Raw genomic sequence first — 15,729 nt, forward strand, 5'->3', positions numbered from 1 at the left:
GACCAAGCTTTCACTGATGTATATATAGTGGAGCCAACATCTTACGCAGGTAGTTCTCAAGTCAGCACATAAGACACAAATTATGTTCAGCCAAATGATCCTTGAAAATCCCTTAGGGAGGTACCATGTCGAAGATCAGCATACTGTCTTTCATTAAGACTAATCTAGTCAGTTTCTCCCTCAGATTTCGTAACAGATTTCTTTTCCTTTGGTCCAATACCAGAAGAAATATTTGGCTTGTCTTTTTTTTTTAATTACCAAGTACATTAAATATAAGAATCATACCTGGCACAACATATACAAACTTACCATCTCATGCTCCTCAGGGGAATACACTCACTGTGTGGAGAGGCAAACAAAACAACCTGTACTTTTTGAACCGTTTCTCTTTTTTTCCCCAACATCACAGATTGAAATTAGCTAAGTTAATTCTTATAGGAAGTGAGTCCGCCATATATGGCATGTGTGTGTGTACATATTCTATAAAAATGTAATGTGTGTGGGAGTATGTGTAAAATCTTCGGGCTGATGCACTGTCGCCCCATCCCCCCCTTTCACCCAGCTGCTTTCTGCTGTTCTAAATTTAGCTCAGCAACTCCATGAGAAGGCTTCCCTCACTCCGCAGTCTAATTTAAACGCCTCTGCTCCCTCTGGGTCTCTGCAGGGCCTGCACTGACATGGACCGGGGCACGTAGCACAGCATCTATGATTTATTTGTGCATCAATCTCCTCCACCAGACCACGAACTCCTTGAATGGAAGAACCATGTCTTATTTGCCCTTTTCTCCTCTTGAGCAACACAAGACCTGGTGTACAGCAGGCTCTAGATAGGTGTTTATAGAAATGGATGAATAGAGACAAAGCAAACATTCTCGGTAGGCTGTTAAAAACTTAAAGAGCCAGCGACCTTGTTGGGGTGGAACAAAACAAGGGATTACCCTTCGCTAAGGGCTGTTGTGGCTCATGGCTCTGAACCTTTATGATATCTTCCTGTCTGTACATGGCAGGAAAGTTTTTGTATGAGATGGGATGTGCTGGATGAAGCTGGAAGAGTGGGGTCAGACTGAAGAATCCCAGAAGTGAAACAAACCCGAACGCCCACCTGACTTTGGGTTAGAAGAGAAAGGCTTAGGGGTAGGAAGACAGGCGTCCCAAAGGGAGCCAGCTGCCAACCTATCCCAGTTCAGAGAACAAGATCCCTGTTAACTTTCCCCAACTCCAACAGCTCCAACTCCCAAGTCACTATAATTGTGGAGATGGCCTGGGGAGTCAGGGTCAGGAATGCTGAGACTGACAGGAAAGCAATGTGAGTCTCAGAACAGGTCATTCTGGGACCCGGCCAAGATGTAGGTGAAATGTTCTTTCACTCCTGTCCCATCAGTCTCCCGCTGCAGGATCCAAGGATCCCCTCTTCATACAGGCCCAGGTTCGTGTATGGCCAGGCCGCACTCAGGAAAGAGGGAATCATGTTCAATGTGCCAGGACTACTGTGTTGATGATAGCATGCAGTATTCAGACATTGCCGCACTCAGAGAAATACATTTCTAATAGCATTTCAGGCAGCTATAGGTTAAGATCCTACTAGTCTTCTAGGCACTGCCTAGTCTGTCTAAAAACAAGGTGGCCCTATCCTCCCACAGAGGACTGAGGAAGTTCCGGCAGGGCTCGGAACACAGCCTAACTCGACTCCAAAGGCTAAACCCAGCCAACATCTTCAGTAGACTGCATTTGGAAGAAGCGCTGTTTCCCTCCCACTCATGTTTAAGTCCCCTTATCCTGAAAGAGCAGAAGAACAATGTCTTTTTCACCTAAGTCATGTTACCACCAACAATTATCTGGTGCCTCAGAACTTACAAGGCACCACTGACTGTGACTCATGACTACCATCAGCTTTTGCATCCTCCCCTGGAAAGAAAGCCACCGTGCCCAGCTACAAGACACGGGAAAGGCATGCATTACCTGCTCTGGGACTTGCGGTGACCACGCATGTCCTTCTTAGGTCTCCGGGTGACTGGTGGGGCTGGGGTAGAGGGCAGGGGGGGTGGAGCAGCAGGCGTGGGCGAAGGAGGTAGACCATTGCTTGGCTTACTCTTGGGGTTCTTGTCAGCCTCATATTCAAAGGTGCGCTTGGGTTTGGGGACAGGATTCACAGCGGGATCAGGGGAGCTCTTCGATGGCAGCAGCTGAGAGCTCGGGCTATTTCCAGGGGTCCCTGTCTTAGTGGAGCCACTGCTTTCCCTTTCCAGGGGTGGGCCCGCCTCCCCCCCAACTCCAGACACTCCTCCTGCCCGGATGCCAGCGCTCACACTCGCGCTTCCTGTTGGTTCCTCCAAGGTACCCAAGGTCCCAGTCTTCCTTCTCCCTCGGTCTACACTGTAGCAGCTGCTGGGGAGCTGCGGAAGTCCCCGGCCTGGTTGCTCCTTCAGGGCCTGTTCAATTTTCTGGATGCGACTCAGCACTGCTGAGCTCTCTTTCCTGCTACCATGCCCCCTGAGGAAGGCACTGGGCTCACTCCGACCTGGCCGTTTCTCCAGCCGGTAGAAAGAGTCCCGGACAGGGAGTGCCTCTCCCTCCTCCTCGGTCTCAGGATAGGAACACTCAGAGAAGGTCCTGCTCATCCTCCGGAGACCCTTGAAATCAAAGGTCTTTTCTGAGCTACAGGGGGATGGCACCACGCTGGGACAGCCCACGCTGGGACAGCCCACACTGGGGCAGCCCTCACTGACCGCCCACTCGCCCCCAGAGCCCTCCCGTTTCTCTCCACACATGCTCATTCTGGGCGAAGCCTCTTGGCGACCCTCCCATGCTGAAATCTTCTCCCGGATGCCCAGGCTGTGGGCACGGGGGCCAGTGCGGTTTTGAAAGATGCTCCGTGGGCCAGCTGCTGGTCCCAGGGACGGAGTGCTATGGGCAAGAGGGAGGCAAGCAGCTACCCCCTCTATATCCTGGGCTGCCCCGTGAACATTCTCCTTCTGGTCTTCTCTCTTGCACACTGTAGGGCTTCCGTCCAAATAACTGAAGCTGGTGGCCTTGAGGGGACAAATGGGTGGTGAAGTGTCTGGGGAGGAAGGTTGAGGATTCTGGGGTGAAGGATCACGGGGGTGCCAGTCCTTGAGGAGCAGCCGGGAGCTGGAGCGGCTTGAGTACCTGCAGGCTGACGTTTCACTATCACTGAGGGGGTAGATGGGACTCCTTGGTGGGGCGAGAACTGGAGGTGGAGAGACTGACTGAGACCTAGGAGCAAAAAAAGAAAGGGAAACAAGAGAAAATGGCAGTGAGTGAGTGAGTGGCCTGACAACCACAGGCATCGTGTTTTAATCTTAGAGAGCTCAGTACCTCCTTCCCATAAAACTCTCAAGCTAAAAGTACTCTATTGAAGTCATGCACCTGCAAAGCTGTCCTCAAGAAAAGAAATAGCTCCTTATGCACAGGAGGCCAAACTCAACGGGTCTCATCGCCAGACACTCCACGTACTGTCTGGAACAGAAGCCGGTTCCATGACAGGTGAGAGCATCCCAGGAGACTACATCTGCCAACTAGACAACAGTAAGACCAGTGGTGTGCTGTTATATGTTTAACAATCAACTCTCTGGGGAGAAAACATAGATACGTAGCATTTGCCAGGTTCCATGGTATAAATGTTCCTACAAGGCTGATTTCAAGCTATCAATGTGATGTCTTAGAATGTGGAGCCGGGAAGGATGCTAATGATCAGTTTTCATAAGCTGGTGTAAAGCAGCTCCAGCAACCACTTCCTGAAGGAGCCCCCAAAATACATTCAAGCCCTTTGATCTGTCCCCTTAACAAGAAGTCTATCTCCCCCTGAGACTTCTACCAGACACAAGCTACTGCTCCTCAGCTTGGGTCTTGATCAAAATTCAGATCCTCGAAGGTCTCAAAAGGATCATGAGGGCCCCTCAAGAAAGAGACCTTCCCAAGCGGATGGGTAGCTCAGTTGGTTAGAGCGCGAGCTCTGGGCAACGGGGCTGCCAGTTTGATTCCCACATGGGCCAGTGAGCGGCCCCCTCTGCAACTAGAATGAACTCAATGAGCTGCCACTCAGCTCGCAGGTGGCCAGATGGCTCAGATGGTTGGAGCGCGTCCTCTCAACCACAAGGTTGCAGGTTCAACTCCCACAAGGGATAGTGGGCTGTGGCCCTGAAACTAGCAACAGCAACTGGACCTGGAGCTGAGCTGCACCCTCCACAACTAAGACTGAAAGGACAACAACTTGACTTGGAAAAGTCCTGGAAGTACACACTGTTCCCCAATACAGTCCTGTTTCCCTTCCCCAATTAAAAAAAAAAAAATCTTAAAAAAAAAGAGTCCTTCCCATTCTAACCATTCTAACTGAGAAGGCCAATGGGAAGGGAGACACCTCCTTATGCAGCTCTACCTTCCAGCAGGGGCATCCCATCAAACAAACAGCAGCCATTTCCCAGCTCCAAGTCCACATACAGATCTTGGCAAATATTGTAGCAAATATTGGGAATAGTTGTAAATAAATGTTTTTATATATATTAACTCATTTAATCATCATCAAAACTCTATAGTGTTATTATCACTTATTATCTTCATATTATAAATGAAAACACTGAGGCATAGAAAGATTAAATATGTCATCGAAGATCACTCAGCTGGTTAAGTGGTAAAGCCAAGACACGAACTTACACTACGTTGCCTCTCTAAAGGGGAAGCAGTGGCCTCTGTTATCTTTGTGAATGATGGGGGCCCCCCAGACATAGCTCAGCAAAAACCCCCAGAGCACTAGGCACAGCCGTACCTTTTTTTTTTAAATTACAGTTTATTGGAGGTGACAATGGTTAGAAAAGTTACATAGGTTTCAGGTGTACAATTCTGTAATACATCATCTAAATATCACATTGTGTGTTCAGCACCGAGAGTCAGTTTTCCTTCCATCACCATATATTGGATCCCTTTTACCCTGATCTGCCACACCCGCCTGCCTCCCCAAAGCCCTATCGTGAATACAGCATCATTCAAGTGTCAGAGGACCTCTTGGTCTTCCCTGCTAGACCATGATTTCTCCTAGGTGGAGAGACACATACTCAGTATCTGGAAGGTGCTCAGTGAATGATGAACAAATAAAGAAAGAAAAAAAGATAAAGGTGAGCTTATTGCACAGAACTGATTATACTTCCTTTTCAGTATACTTTTCTTGTTGTCTACTTGGGTAATCACTGTCAACTTGCAGGGTTCTTCCTACTTTTAGCTCAGTGACAGCAGGACATTGCCAGCACTGCAAGCTACAAAGGCCTACCTGACCCTAATGTCACGCATGGCCCTCGGAGCTGGGCAGTCCAGCCTTGCAGGCTCCAGAGTGCCATGCCATCCACAGGAAGGCAGCCAGCTGCCCCCGAGCCAGGCGGCTGTCACTGCTTGCTCACACACAGAAAACTAGAGCTCGGGTGAGTCAGGGATTGGCCGACAATTCCCTGTTGGGTCATAGCCTCTGGCTGCCCCCGATCAACAGGAAACCTCAACATGCTTAAGTTGTTTTAAAAAGGGCAAGTCAAACAAGAGCCATCCCACGTGTACATGGGCACAGATGAGAGAAATTCGGTGCCTAGCCAAGCCAATGACCAAAGAGACTATGCTCAGCGAGGAAGTGTGAACAGAATAAGCCTCAGCACTCCCTAGGGTAGGCAGTGGCAGGGCACTACGCCAGCCTTGAGCCTGGGGAGATCCCAACCTCCTCATAATCAAGAGAGGCCTTAGGTCCCTCACTTATTTTACAGAACCATGGATGCAAAAGGTCATCAGTCTAACCCTGAGAGCCAGTGACTGTCTGAGCTACACAAAGGACTCTACATTTCAGTTATTCTCAATTGGAAGTGGAGAAGATGCCTTTAATAAAGGATGACCTTATCAATTGTTTATTCATTCAACAAATACTGAGTAAGCACTCACCATGTGCTAGGCCCTGTACTAGATGCTAGATATAAGAATAAACAAAAGAGACAAAAATCATGTCCTTGTGAAGCTTCACTTCCAGTGGGAGATGACAGGCACTTAATGAGACTCAGAATCTCTTAGGAAGCCTTTTCAGACTACGTATGTCTCATCGCTCCAGACATTTTGATACATGCTCCCCTAAGGATGTGTCTCCTCCAACCTCAAGGTGAGAATTTACCAGTCCATGAAGCCACTATTACTTATGCAGGCGTGGTAGTAGGGTGGGTTGGTGGGTGGCACGGCTCCCGTAGGTGGCACAGAAAAAATGTTGATGATCTCTGCTTTGTCTAATTCCAGCATGCTTTCAGAAAGAATAATTCTTAACTTCCCTTAGTAGTTCTAGCATGTAGAAATCCCAAGTTAAGAAATTCCCTCAATGCCTAGCCTGCTTTAACTGAGTTTTAGTTTATTTCCTCTTGTGAAGGAAAACACAGAGAAAAGACTATGTGTTTCCTTTAAAGGTCCTGGCTGTGATCTGAGGCCCAGAGCTGTAAGGGCTCCTTGCCCAGCCTCCCCACACAGGCCAGGCCCAACGTGCTCCAGCAACTCAGGATGGAAAAGGGGCCCCACGCTGACCTGGGGCACAGGCATCCGTGGGCTCATCACAGAGAAGGCAGCATTCACTCACTCCACGCTCCTCAGGGTGAATGTGTAAACAACTTCCCTTCCCTCATGGGGTGTGATTCTCACTTGAGGGTAGAACTCACTGCTATTTCCCCATGTTTATTGGGAATGTGACCATGGGCAAGCCACTCACTCTCTCTGAGCTTCCAGCTTTAACTCCTCAAAGTTGTGCTAATACATCACAGGGTTGTCCTATTGGGCCAATGAGACTGTGGGTGTGAAATGCTGTCATACACCGTAACTCACTGTGACTTAATTATCATTAGTATGGAGTTTTTCAGCAACTTATTCCAGGCCAGTTGTTCTCAACAGAGAGTAAAAACACAATGGCCCTGCGGTTCAGGTTTCAGCACAGCCACGGAAAAGTTACCAACTTTGGGCAAATAACCTTCTCTCTCTCAACTTCAATTTCCTGGTCTACAACAATGGAGGTTAAAAGAACACGTATCTCGGAAGGTTGTTGTAAGGAGCAGAGACAGACAATACAAGTCAAGTGCTGAGCTCAGTGGCTAACACATAGTCTTCATTCTTAGCTTGGTAATTACTAGTATTAACAGGGAACTGACGATTCAGTCACTGCTTGGCAAACTTTTTCAAACAGCTAACTTCTCTGTCCCTGGATTCTAAACATTCGGGGCAGGAGGAAGAGGGAATAAATTAAATATGGCCATAAATGCTTTGCAGCTCATGCTATCAAAAGGTGGAATCTATTTTTCTGTCCCTTGAGTCTAGACTGACCTTGTGATTTGCTTTGACCAATAGAATGTCATGGAAATTAAGGTGTCAAAGTTCCAAACTTAAGGTCTCAAGAGGCCTTGCCGTTTCCCCCTGCACACATTTGGAATGCTGCCCTGAGACTGTCATGTAAGAAAGCCAGTCTAGTCTTTTAGAGGATGAGAGGCCATGTGGAGCATAACCAAGGAACCTCAGCCAAGAGCCAGCTACCACGTGAGCCTCACACGTGAGTGTGGTCATCTTGGAGCCAAATGAACCCAGCTAGATGAGTGAGCCCGGGGGAAACCAGTAGAGGAACTGCCCAGTGAATGCACAGAAATGTTGAGAAATAATAAACTGTTCTAAGTCACTACATTTTAGGGCGGTTTGCTACAATGCAATAGTAAAATGATGCAGGTGGGAAAGGCCAGACTTGTGTATAACTGGCCTGCCTCCTCCCCCTGCAGAGACACTGCCCTGGGCCTTGTATCCCCATGCCCGTCTCTTTCACGTCCCATCCTCAACTGGGCTGAGTGTCTTCTCACATGGTCTCATCCCTATGCTGCTTTATGCATCCTCAAACCCTGATTTTTACTGCTACATTTCCAACTCATTCCGCAGAGGACAGAAAAGGTCCATATTTGTCCTTTTTCTCCCCCTTCCTTCAAGTATCTGGATCCAGCTCTATCCCCCAAACACTGATCTACTTGATGACTAAGTCCTGTCAATTCTACATCCTTCGCATCTCTCAGACCTGTCCCCCTCCTTGCTATTTCCACTGCTCCCGCTACTTCCTCAGTTCAGCTCTTATTTTTCACCACGACTATTAAAACAATCTCTCAATTTACCTCTCTGCCTTCGGTCTTAACCCAGTTCCAGTCCATCCTCTCATCTTCCGACATTTTTATAAAATACAAAACTCATCATGCTTGAAACTCCCCACTATCTATAGAATAAAGTGCAAATTCATTGGCACGGATGACAAGGCCCCCCATGATCTCGTCAATGGCTGTTTTCCTTTGTCATCTCATATGGTCTTTTCTTCAACACAAGCCTACCTCCCACCCTTAGCCACATCCAGCTCCTTGCTTTTCACACCTCTAGGCCTTCACACATTTTCTTTCCTTTGCCTGGAATGCTGGCCTATCCACTTGCATATCTCTGTAGCTCCTCTACAGAATCTCTCTTGACTTTACTCCTCTCACCCAGGAGGAGATGGCCAATTTTTGATGCCTATACTGTGCCTGGAAAAATGTCTATTATAGGACTTGTAACACTCCATTGGACTCTATTGTTTCCTCACCTACCTCCCTTACTAGACAATGAGTGGACCTACTTGAAGGTTGTGACAGTGTCTTGTTAATCTTGATATCCCCTGCTCTTTGCAATTTAGTAGGAATTAACACAGTATTTGTGTTGAATGATTAAATTAATGAGTAATAAATAAATGGCTAAAACCTTGGTGTCCTTATGCCTGCCCAGGGCATTATTCACAGACTTCTTGATGCCTCCTTGTGCCATGTGGCCGGAAGAATAACACAGAAAGGGACACTTAGTACAGCCCAGAATGGCTGTCAGTCCCCACATCCTTTCTCGTGAGGCAAAAATCGTAGATTAGAACAAGAGTCTAGAGAACTGGGTTCTCCTCTGGTCCCTGTTCCATCACTTCCTGGGTGTGCTCATGGGCAAATCACCTAAAAATTCTCAGAGCCTATAAAACAGAGGGAAAAAACTTGCTATGAGTATTTTAAAATACTAGCTGGGTGACTGAAATGATGTAAATTTTGAAAGTACACCATTATGAGCACCATAAATAGTTCCATGAAGGCAGAAGAAATATGAAAGAAGGGTAATTAATTATAAAGCGGCTAAAAGACACCGAAGACTCTGCTCTTCTCATCTCTCGCTCTTTATTCTGAAATCACAGAGCTTGCCCCTAGGGAGACAAAACCTGTGAAAATGGGCACTCATGCCATCGCCGTGTCAGCAGGCAGCCAATTGTGCTGTTCAGCACAGACGTGGATGCCAACACTGCAGCACATGACTGGCCAAAACCAACATTTCAGGAGAGGGAGCAAGATAAACAGATAAAGGCGAAGGGGGGAGGAGAATGTAAAGGAAATTTAAAAGAAACAGAGGAGCATAAATGCTCGCACACAGACAAATACATAAGACAAATGGGTAGGATAGAAAGGGTATGAAATAAGGTATGGAAAGAGAAATTTAAAGAGAAAGCAGTGTGTGTGTGTGTGTGTGTGTGTGTGTGTGTGTGTGTATGTGTGTGTACATAAAGTGAGAGTTAAAGTACAAAATACTGCCCTCCCTTCTGGTACTGTTTCACAAGAACATGACCCAGCCCTTGGGTTAGTGACCTGGGCCACTGTCAAGTAACACAGCAGGAAATATTTGTGGCTAGGGATGCCTCGTATATTGTCAAGTGCACCCAGGGACTTTTTTTTGGAAGAAAGGCTATCTTTAGTCCTTAATGACAAGCTAGTTCTGAACTCAGCATGTTCTGGCCACAGGGCTAGCAGGAAGAGGACCGAGTTGGGGCCCGCTGGGGAAGGTTTCTGAGAGTGCAGGAAATAGCTCAGGGGCACCGAGAGGAGCTGTGGGTGCCTGTCTGCAGGTTAAGGTTACACAGGGCCCAGCTTCCAATATGCGTAGTCCCTTCTAAGCAGCGGTTTAGCCTGGGAAACGGCCATTCACCATTCCAGGTGGTGCCCATTGGCTCAGTGAGCAACCACATCCGCCCACTACTCAGCGACTGCCCCAGCTCTGGACGTGGCATTCCCACTGTGCTCTCCAGAGGCCATCCTCTGCAGCACCCAGGAGGAGAAAGTGGAGAAAGGATGCCTGAGTTCTCCATCAGCAAGTCCTCCAGTTTGTTCCCTAGGTCAGAGCAGAGGCTCAGCTCAACTCCCACTGACACCCCACTCTGGGACAGCTCTGATACAAAGCCAGAGGACAGGGTGACACTCACAACTTGGCCTTCCCGTTCCCAAACAACCTCATCTCGAATGGGTGGGAGGCTGCATTAGGGTCTGGGACAGCCTCATCCTCCAGGTGGCGCTACATACAGGCCACCAGCTACAGAGACTCCTGAGGTCAATCTCGGGAGCTGGCTAAGTAGAATGGTAGCTACCTAGAGTCGGAGCAGAAAGGGAGCCACCTTTTCACCTCCAGAAAGCTCACCAAAGCCTTACCTGCCTGCCCTCAAGCTGATTTCTAGGGAAGCACAAAGAGGATTGGTGAGCTCTTCTCTGGCTGGGAACCCCAAGTTCTTCTAAGAAGTAGCAGCAATGAACATAGAAAATTTACAAGGTAGCTGCCCTGTCCGAGGCACGTAAAAAATGATGCCTTATGGGAACATCCCTTGTGCCCTAGTCGAGTTAAAATGGGAAGGCTATACAAAGCAGAACCAGGCACTATGTAAAGCCCAGAGGGAGAGAAATGCGGGTCCAGGAAACCATGCTAAAGACACTTGTGATGGTTTTGAAACATGCCCCCAAATTCTTTGACATGTCTCCTGTCAAAAAGGCCCCTTCTCTTGAATCTAGGTTCTGTGACTGCTTTACCACCAGAATACAGTGGAAATGAATGTGTGCCACTTTTCAGATCCAGACTTCAAGAAAGCAGCAGCTTCCACTTCCTGTCTCCCACGCTGTGAGGAAACGCAGGCTGTGTGGAGAGGGCACATGTGGGTGTCCTGACTGACACCAGCCAGCGTCAACCCCCAGACATGCGCGGTAAGCCGCCCAAAGGCGATGCCAGTCCCTAGCCAGTGAGTCACCCTAGCCCCGAAGTCTTCCCAGGCATTGTGGAATGGGGACCAGCCATCCCTGCAATGTTCTGTAGAATTCCTAATTTATAGTCTAGAAGCACAACACAATGGTTGTTTTACACCATGCATTTTAGGGTAGTTAGGTAGCAGTAGATAGCGGTAACAGGTTTGGGTGACTAGAACTGGGGTACTGTTGAAACAAAATCCTAAAATAATGACTTTGGGATTGAGTGACAGGTGGTCAGGAGGAGCTGAAGGGAAAATAGGAAAATGTTCTTAGAAGCTAGAGGAAAGAAGACCGTGGTAATGTTGAAAAGTTTGGTAATTCCGTCATCTGGGGTAACACAGAAAACAGGAAACATGCCTAATACATAGATAAACTAGCTAAAGATATTTGCAGGCAGAGTGCTGAAGATGCTATCTGACTTATTCTAGCTACCTACAGTAACAGAGAAAAGAGATGAGTCAAAAAGGGAATTGTTCAGTTTTCAAGCAAAATTTAAAGGAAACATAAATGGGCTTTCTGGATTAGAAAATAAAACATGTTTCATTCTCAGTCTCTCTAGACCAGAAAAATTCTCAAATTAAGAAATGACTTCCAGATGATGGTGATAATTTTATGGCATGTATGAATGTGCTTGTGTGTGTGTGAGTGTGTTTGTGTGTATGTGTGAAGTCATCAAACTGTACACTTTAAATTGCACAGTTTATTGTACTTCAATTATTCATCAATAATTTTTTTTTTATCTAGAGTAGGACTGAAAGATCCTTTGTCAAGACGAGAGAGAGAGTGAGAGCGAGCGAGAGAGAGAGAGAGAGAGAGAGAGAGAGAGAGAGAGAAAGCATCCCACTGTCACTTAGCTGTGTGGGCTTTAGCTGCCTCATATGTGACATCAAGTAACTGAACCAAATGAATCCCAAGGTCCCCTCCAACTCTAACATTCCACAGGAGTACGTGTGACGCCTGCAAAGAGTTCCAACTGAGTAGCGAAATGAGCCTCACACAAATACCCATCCTATGAGGTGCTGTTTAAGTGCCATTTGGAGGCTCCAAACTGAGGGTTCTAAGAGTGAATACAGAGGAGAAGAGAATCCTTCCTAGCGGGGTGGTCAAGAAAAGCACTGGGAGGGAAGTCACATTTGCATCCAGACTGGCAGAAATGTAAGGTGTGCGTTAGAGAGCAAAGGAAGATAAGGGTAGAAAGAAAGACTAGGGCTTTTTATGAAAGCTTTACAAGCCAGGCCAAGTTTGACTATATCATAGATGACAGCAGATTTTGAGTAGGGAGAGCCCAGTAATGTTTGCAGGGAGGTGAATGTAGTAATACTATAAAACAGCAGAAGGATCAAGAGCGCTAGGCCTGAGTTCCTTCTCCAATTAGCTCTGTGTCCTCAGGGAGCACCTCCTTTTCTCTCTGTTTTCCAAGCTGTAAGTGGGTTAGATTGAAGGAATTCTAGGGTTCCTTTTCGGCTCTGCCTTTCTAAGAGTTTCCGGACTGAATGCAAAGGGAACCCAAAGTTAATAAGACCCATGAGGAAGGTACACAGGACTCAGGTGGCACAGTGGCCTATGCTCTAAGAAGCTGAGCTCCCAGCCATCTACTTAACTGGTCCACAAATAGTTACTGTTTTCTACATATTAGGTGTTGTTCTAGGCTCTCGGGGGAGATGGAAAGAAGTCAGTCAAAGTCTTGACCTCAAGAAGTCTTCCCTCACCTACATCCGGAGGCAAGGTTCCCAAACACAATATTGACAGCCTGTATTTCCAAGTCGCAGTGACCCCGGTGCTGGGGTTTCATAGTGAAGAAGCTGTGGAGGAAATCAGCAGGCACGGCAACTCTTCTCACAACAGCCCCTGCTGCCTGCCAGGCCTTACAGGACAAGTGAAGTCTACCGAGAGCAACAAGTGGCAAACTTCATTCCATGTAGGGGCTGAGTTAGCGCTAAACATAACTCTTCCTTGTTTGCAAGTCACCAAGCTGCTTCCAGTCCCACCCCAGCTCATCAGCAGCGACATCAGAAAGCCTGACCGCTGGAATTCAGGGGAGCTCTGAGAATCTCACCTCCCACCCCCAGAATTGGATGCAGCCAAATCTTATGAGCTGGAGTAGGAACAGCCTGTGGGGAGCGTGTCTCTGGTAACTAAGGGTGAAGCTCCATCAACAAAGGAAAAGGGAAACTTCTCCGGGAGACCAAAACAGCAAAGAACAAAACTCTGTTGGTTAAACGAAAAGGCTTAGAGATCCTCCTGCTACATACATATCTTGCCAAATCAAGACTGGGCTACAAAGGAAAAGGAAGAATATAAATTAGCAAAACACCTGTAAAAACCTAATAATGGAAAGGAATTTAGGATCCTTAACTCATACTGGCTTAGCGGTAACACCAGGTAAAGTCTTATTCAAATTACAGATACAGCCTTGCAAATACTTATCCTGACAGTCCCACAGGGTCCCATCTGCCCTTCCTCACCAGTTTTCCATGCCCCAGAGTACACTCTGCCTCCAGAGCTTGATAGAAAGGCCTCTTAATACCACTGGGCTCCTCTGCCTCCATGTGGATGATGTGGAGATCCCCAAAGCAGCCAGCAGTCAAAGGCCCAGCTTTCCAAGCCCCCCGCACCCCAGCAGCCCCCAACCAAAGTTCCAGTCACACCAGGGAGCCACTGGAACTCCTGGGCTGTCAGTAATAAAAGGGCCCCAGGTCACTGCCAAACAGCTACTGAAAGGTCAGACTGAGAAATTCAGGTGCTAAGGTCATCAATCCCAGTTGCAAATGCCTTGAAGAAAGAGGAAGGACCATCCCTCTTTGTCCCCTACAATCCACCCCAGAGCCTGGCGCCTAGGAGGAGAGCTCCCTGAGTTCACTGACAATGACTTCCTAACAACTGGTGATTTACCGCCCCACTCAGCCCAAAGAACACCCCCTAGATGTGGCTGGGGTGAAGGCAGCCACAGAAAGTACCAGATGACAATTTTGAAATGACACCTGCAGTCCCATGGTAGCCTCTGAGAGAAGGGTGTAGTTAGCCCCAGAGGCATATGAGTCCCTGCAAAACGTCCAGGAAAGGAGGGAGGGAGGGAGGGAAGGAGGGAAGTGGAAATGTGGCAGGAAGGAAGCGAAGACTTAGAAGGGAGGCTGGAAAAATGCTTTTTTTAGGCACATCAGAGGCTCAGATATTTACAAACATCATCCATCATGTTATGATGGCAAGTATGCTGGGAAGCTAAAGAAAGAGCAATTTCTGAAAACGTTTAAAGCCATGTAGGTGTGTGTTCCAAATAGAAACTGGGAACCCTGTCAGCGGTCCTCTCTCTGCTCTGTGACTGACGTAACCAATGCATCTCCCACCCCACCCCTACATGATGGAAATTAGAAGAAAAAAGTGATTAAGGGCTGTTGGGTGTGGTAATTTCTGGTTCAGGTTCTAAATATACCATTTCTTTAAAATTAAGAATAAAAGCATACAATCACATATAATGCTTATTTGCCCTCTACAGTTTCACATAAAAGAAACGGGAACCTCAATTCCCAGACTCCATCTGCTACCAGCCGGGTGAGAGCCCCACAAAGTGGTTCCCCAGAAACAGACAATGGGAGACAAAGAATCTAAGATGGAGACCTATTTCTGCCTTAGCCACCACAGGCCCTGGGAAAGTTCAGTTTTCCTATCTGTTTTACCCAAGACGCTGGCAGTCCCTGCCATTCTCAGCCTCACCCAGGTCAGGGAAGCAAGCAAGCGAGCCACTGCAGGCTAGGTTAGAGAGGGTGCGTGAGCAGCGGCAGGGGTACTTATTGGTCCTGTTGTCACAAAGTGGATATTCGGCTTGTCTAAGTACTTAACAAGTCAGAACCTACCAATCTCTGTTCGTTCGCTTGGCACAGTCCACCCAGACCATTTCCACTGGGACCAAACCCTGTACGTGTGGTGTAGGAAACTCCTCCTGCCTCATGCATGCCAGTCGCTCCCCAGGGGCTACGCCCTACACGCCATTCTACCAACCATCTCTGGACTCCAGCTTTGAATGAATCAACCCCCCAGCACCGCCTCTGGCCAGACCTGGGTGTGCCACATCCCGCTGCACTCAGCCTGTCACTGCATAGCCCAGGCATCTAGGAAGGAACAACCCACCCCAGCCCCGGCTGAGCATCCTTCTCGTAGCTGTCCATTCTAGCAGCCGAGGTAACAAAAGCCAAATTTGTTCATCTGAGATTCAGCAGAAGGGGCTGTGAAAAGTATGTGGCTTTAATAAAAGAGTCTGGAGGTTCTTCTAGAAGATGCTTCAACATCCAGCCTTGGCCAAGACCAGAGAAGCCCTGGTGAAAGCTGTACAGACGTCTACCTGCCGGCTCTGAAAGCTTTCATCCTCTCATGGGGAGGAGGCTAACATTTATTGAGTGGCTTTATGCCTGACGCTATGCTAAGCACTGACATATATTATCTCATTTTATCCTCACAGCAACTCTGTGAGTTAAGTATTATTATTATTTTACAGATGAGTAACCAAGATTTTAGAGGGCATAAGAAAATTTCCTGAGATCTCACTATTTGGTAAGTAGTTAGAGCTTGGATTTTAAGTCGATTCTATATGATTCCAAAAATCCATGGTTTTTCTATGGTCCTACATTCC

At 47.6% G+C, this 15,729-nt stretch overlaps 1 protein-coding gene across 9 annotated transcripts in view; it reads right to left on the reverse strand.

Annotated features, from left to right (window-relative positions):
- The window catches only part of DENND2B (DENN domain containing 2B), a 140,333-nt gene that overhangs the window by 31,118 nt on the left and 93,486 nt on the right, over window positions 1–15,729 (reverse strand). For all 9 annotated transcript variants that reach the window (XR_012497503.2, XM_074335958.2, XM_019728545.3 and 6 more), the window contains one exon: window positions 1,960–3,234. Coding sequence is in view for 8 of the 9 variants with exons in the window: in XM_074335958.2 (XP_074192059.1) it covers window positions 1,960–3,234 (1,275 nt within the window). In the remaining variant the exon portion in view is untranslated. The remainder of the gene's footprint in view (window positions 1–1,959; window positions 3,235–15,729) is intronic.

The sequence above is a fragment of the Rhinolophus sinicus genome, chromosome 14 (assembly GCF_057876585.1).
Source record: "Rhinolophus sinicus isolate RSI-liver-muscle chromosome 14, RSI-T2T, whole genome shotgun sequence".
NCBI classification, from domain to species: domain Eukaryota; kingdom Metazoa; phylum Chordata; class Mammalia; order Chiroptera; family Rhinolophidae; genus Rhinolophus; species Rhinolophus sinicus.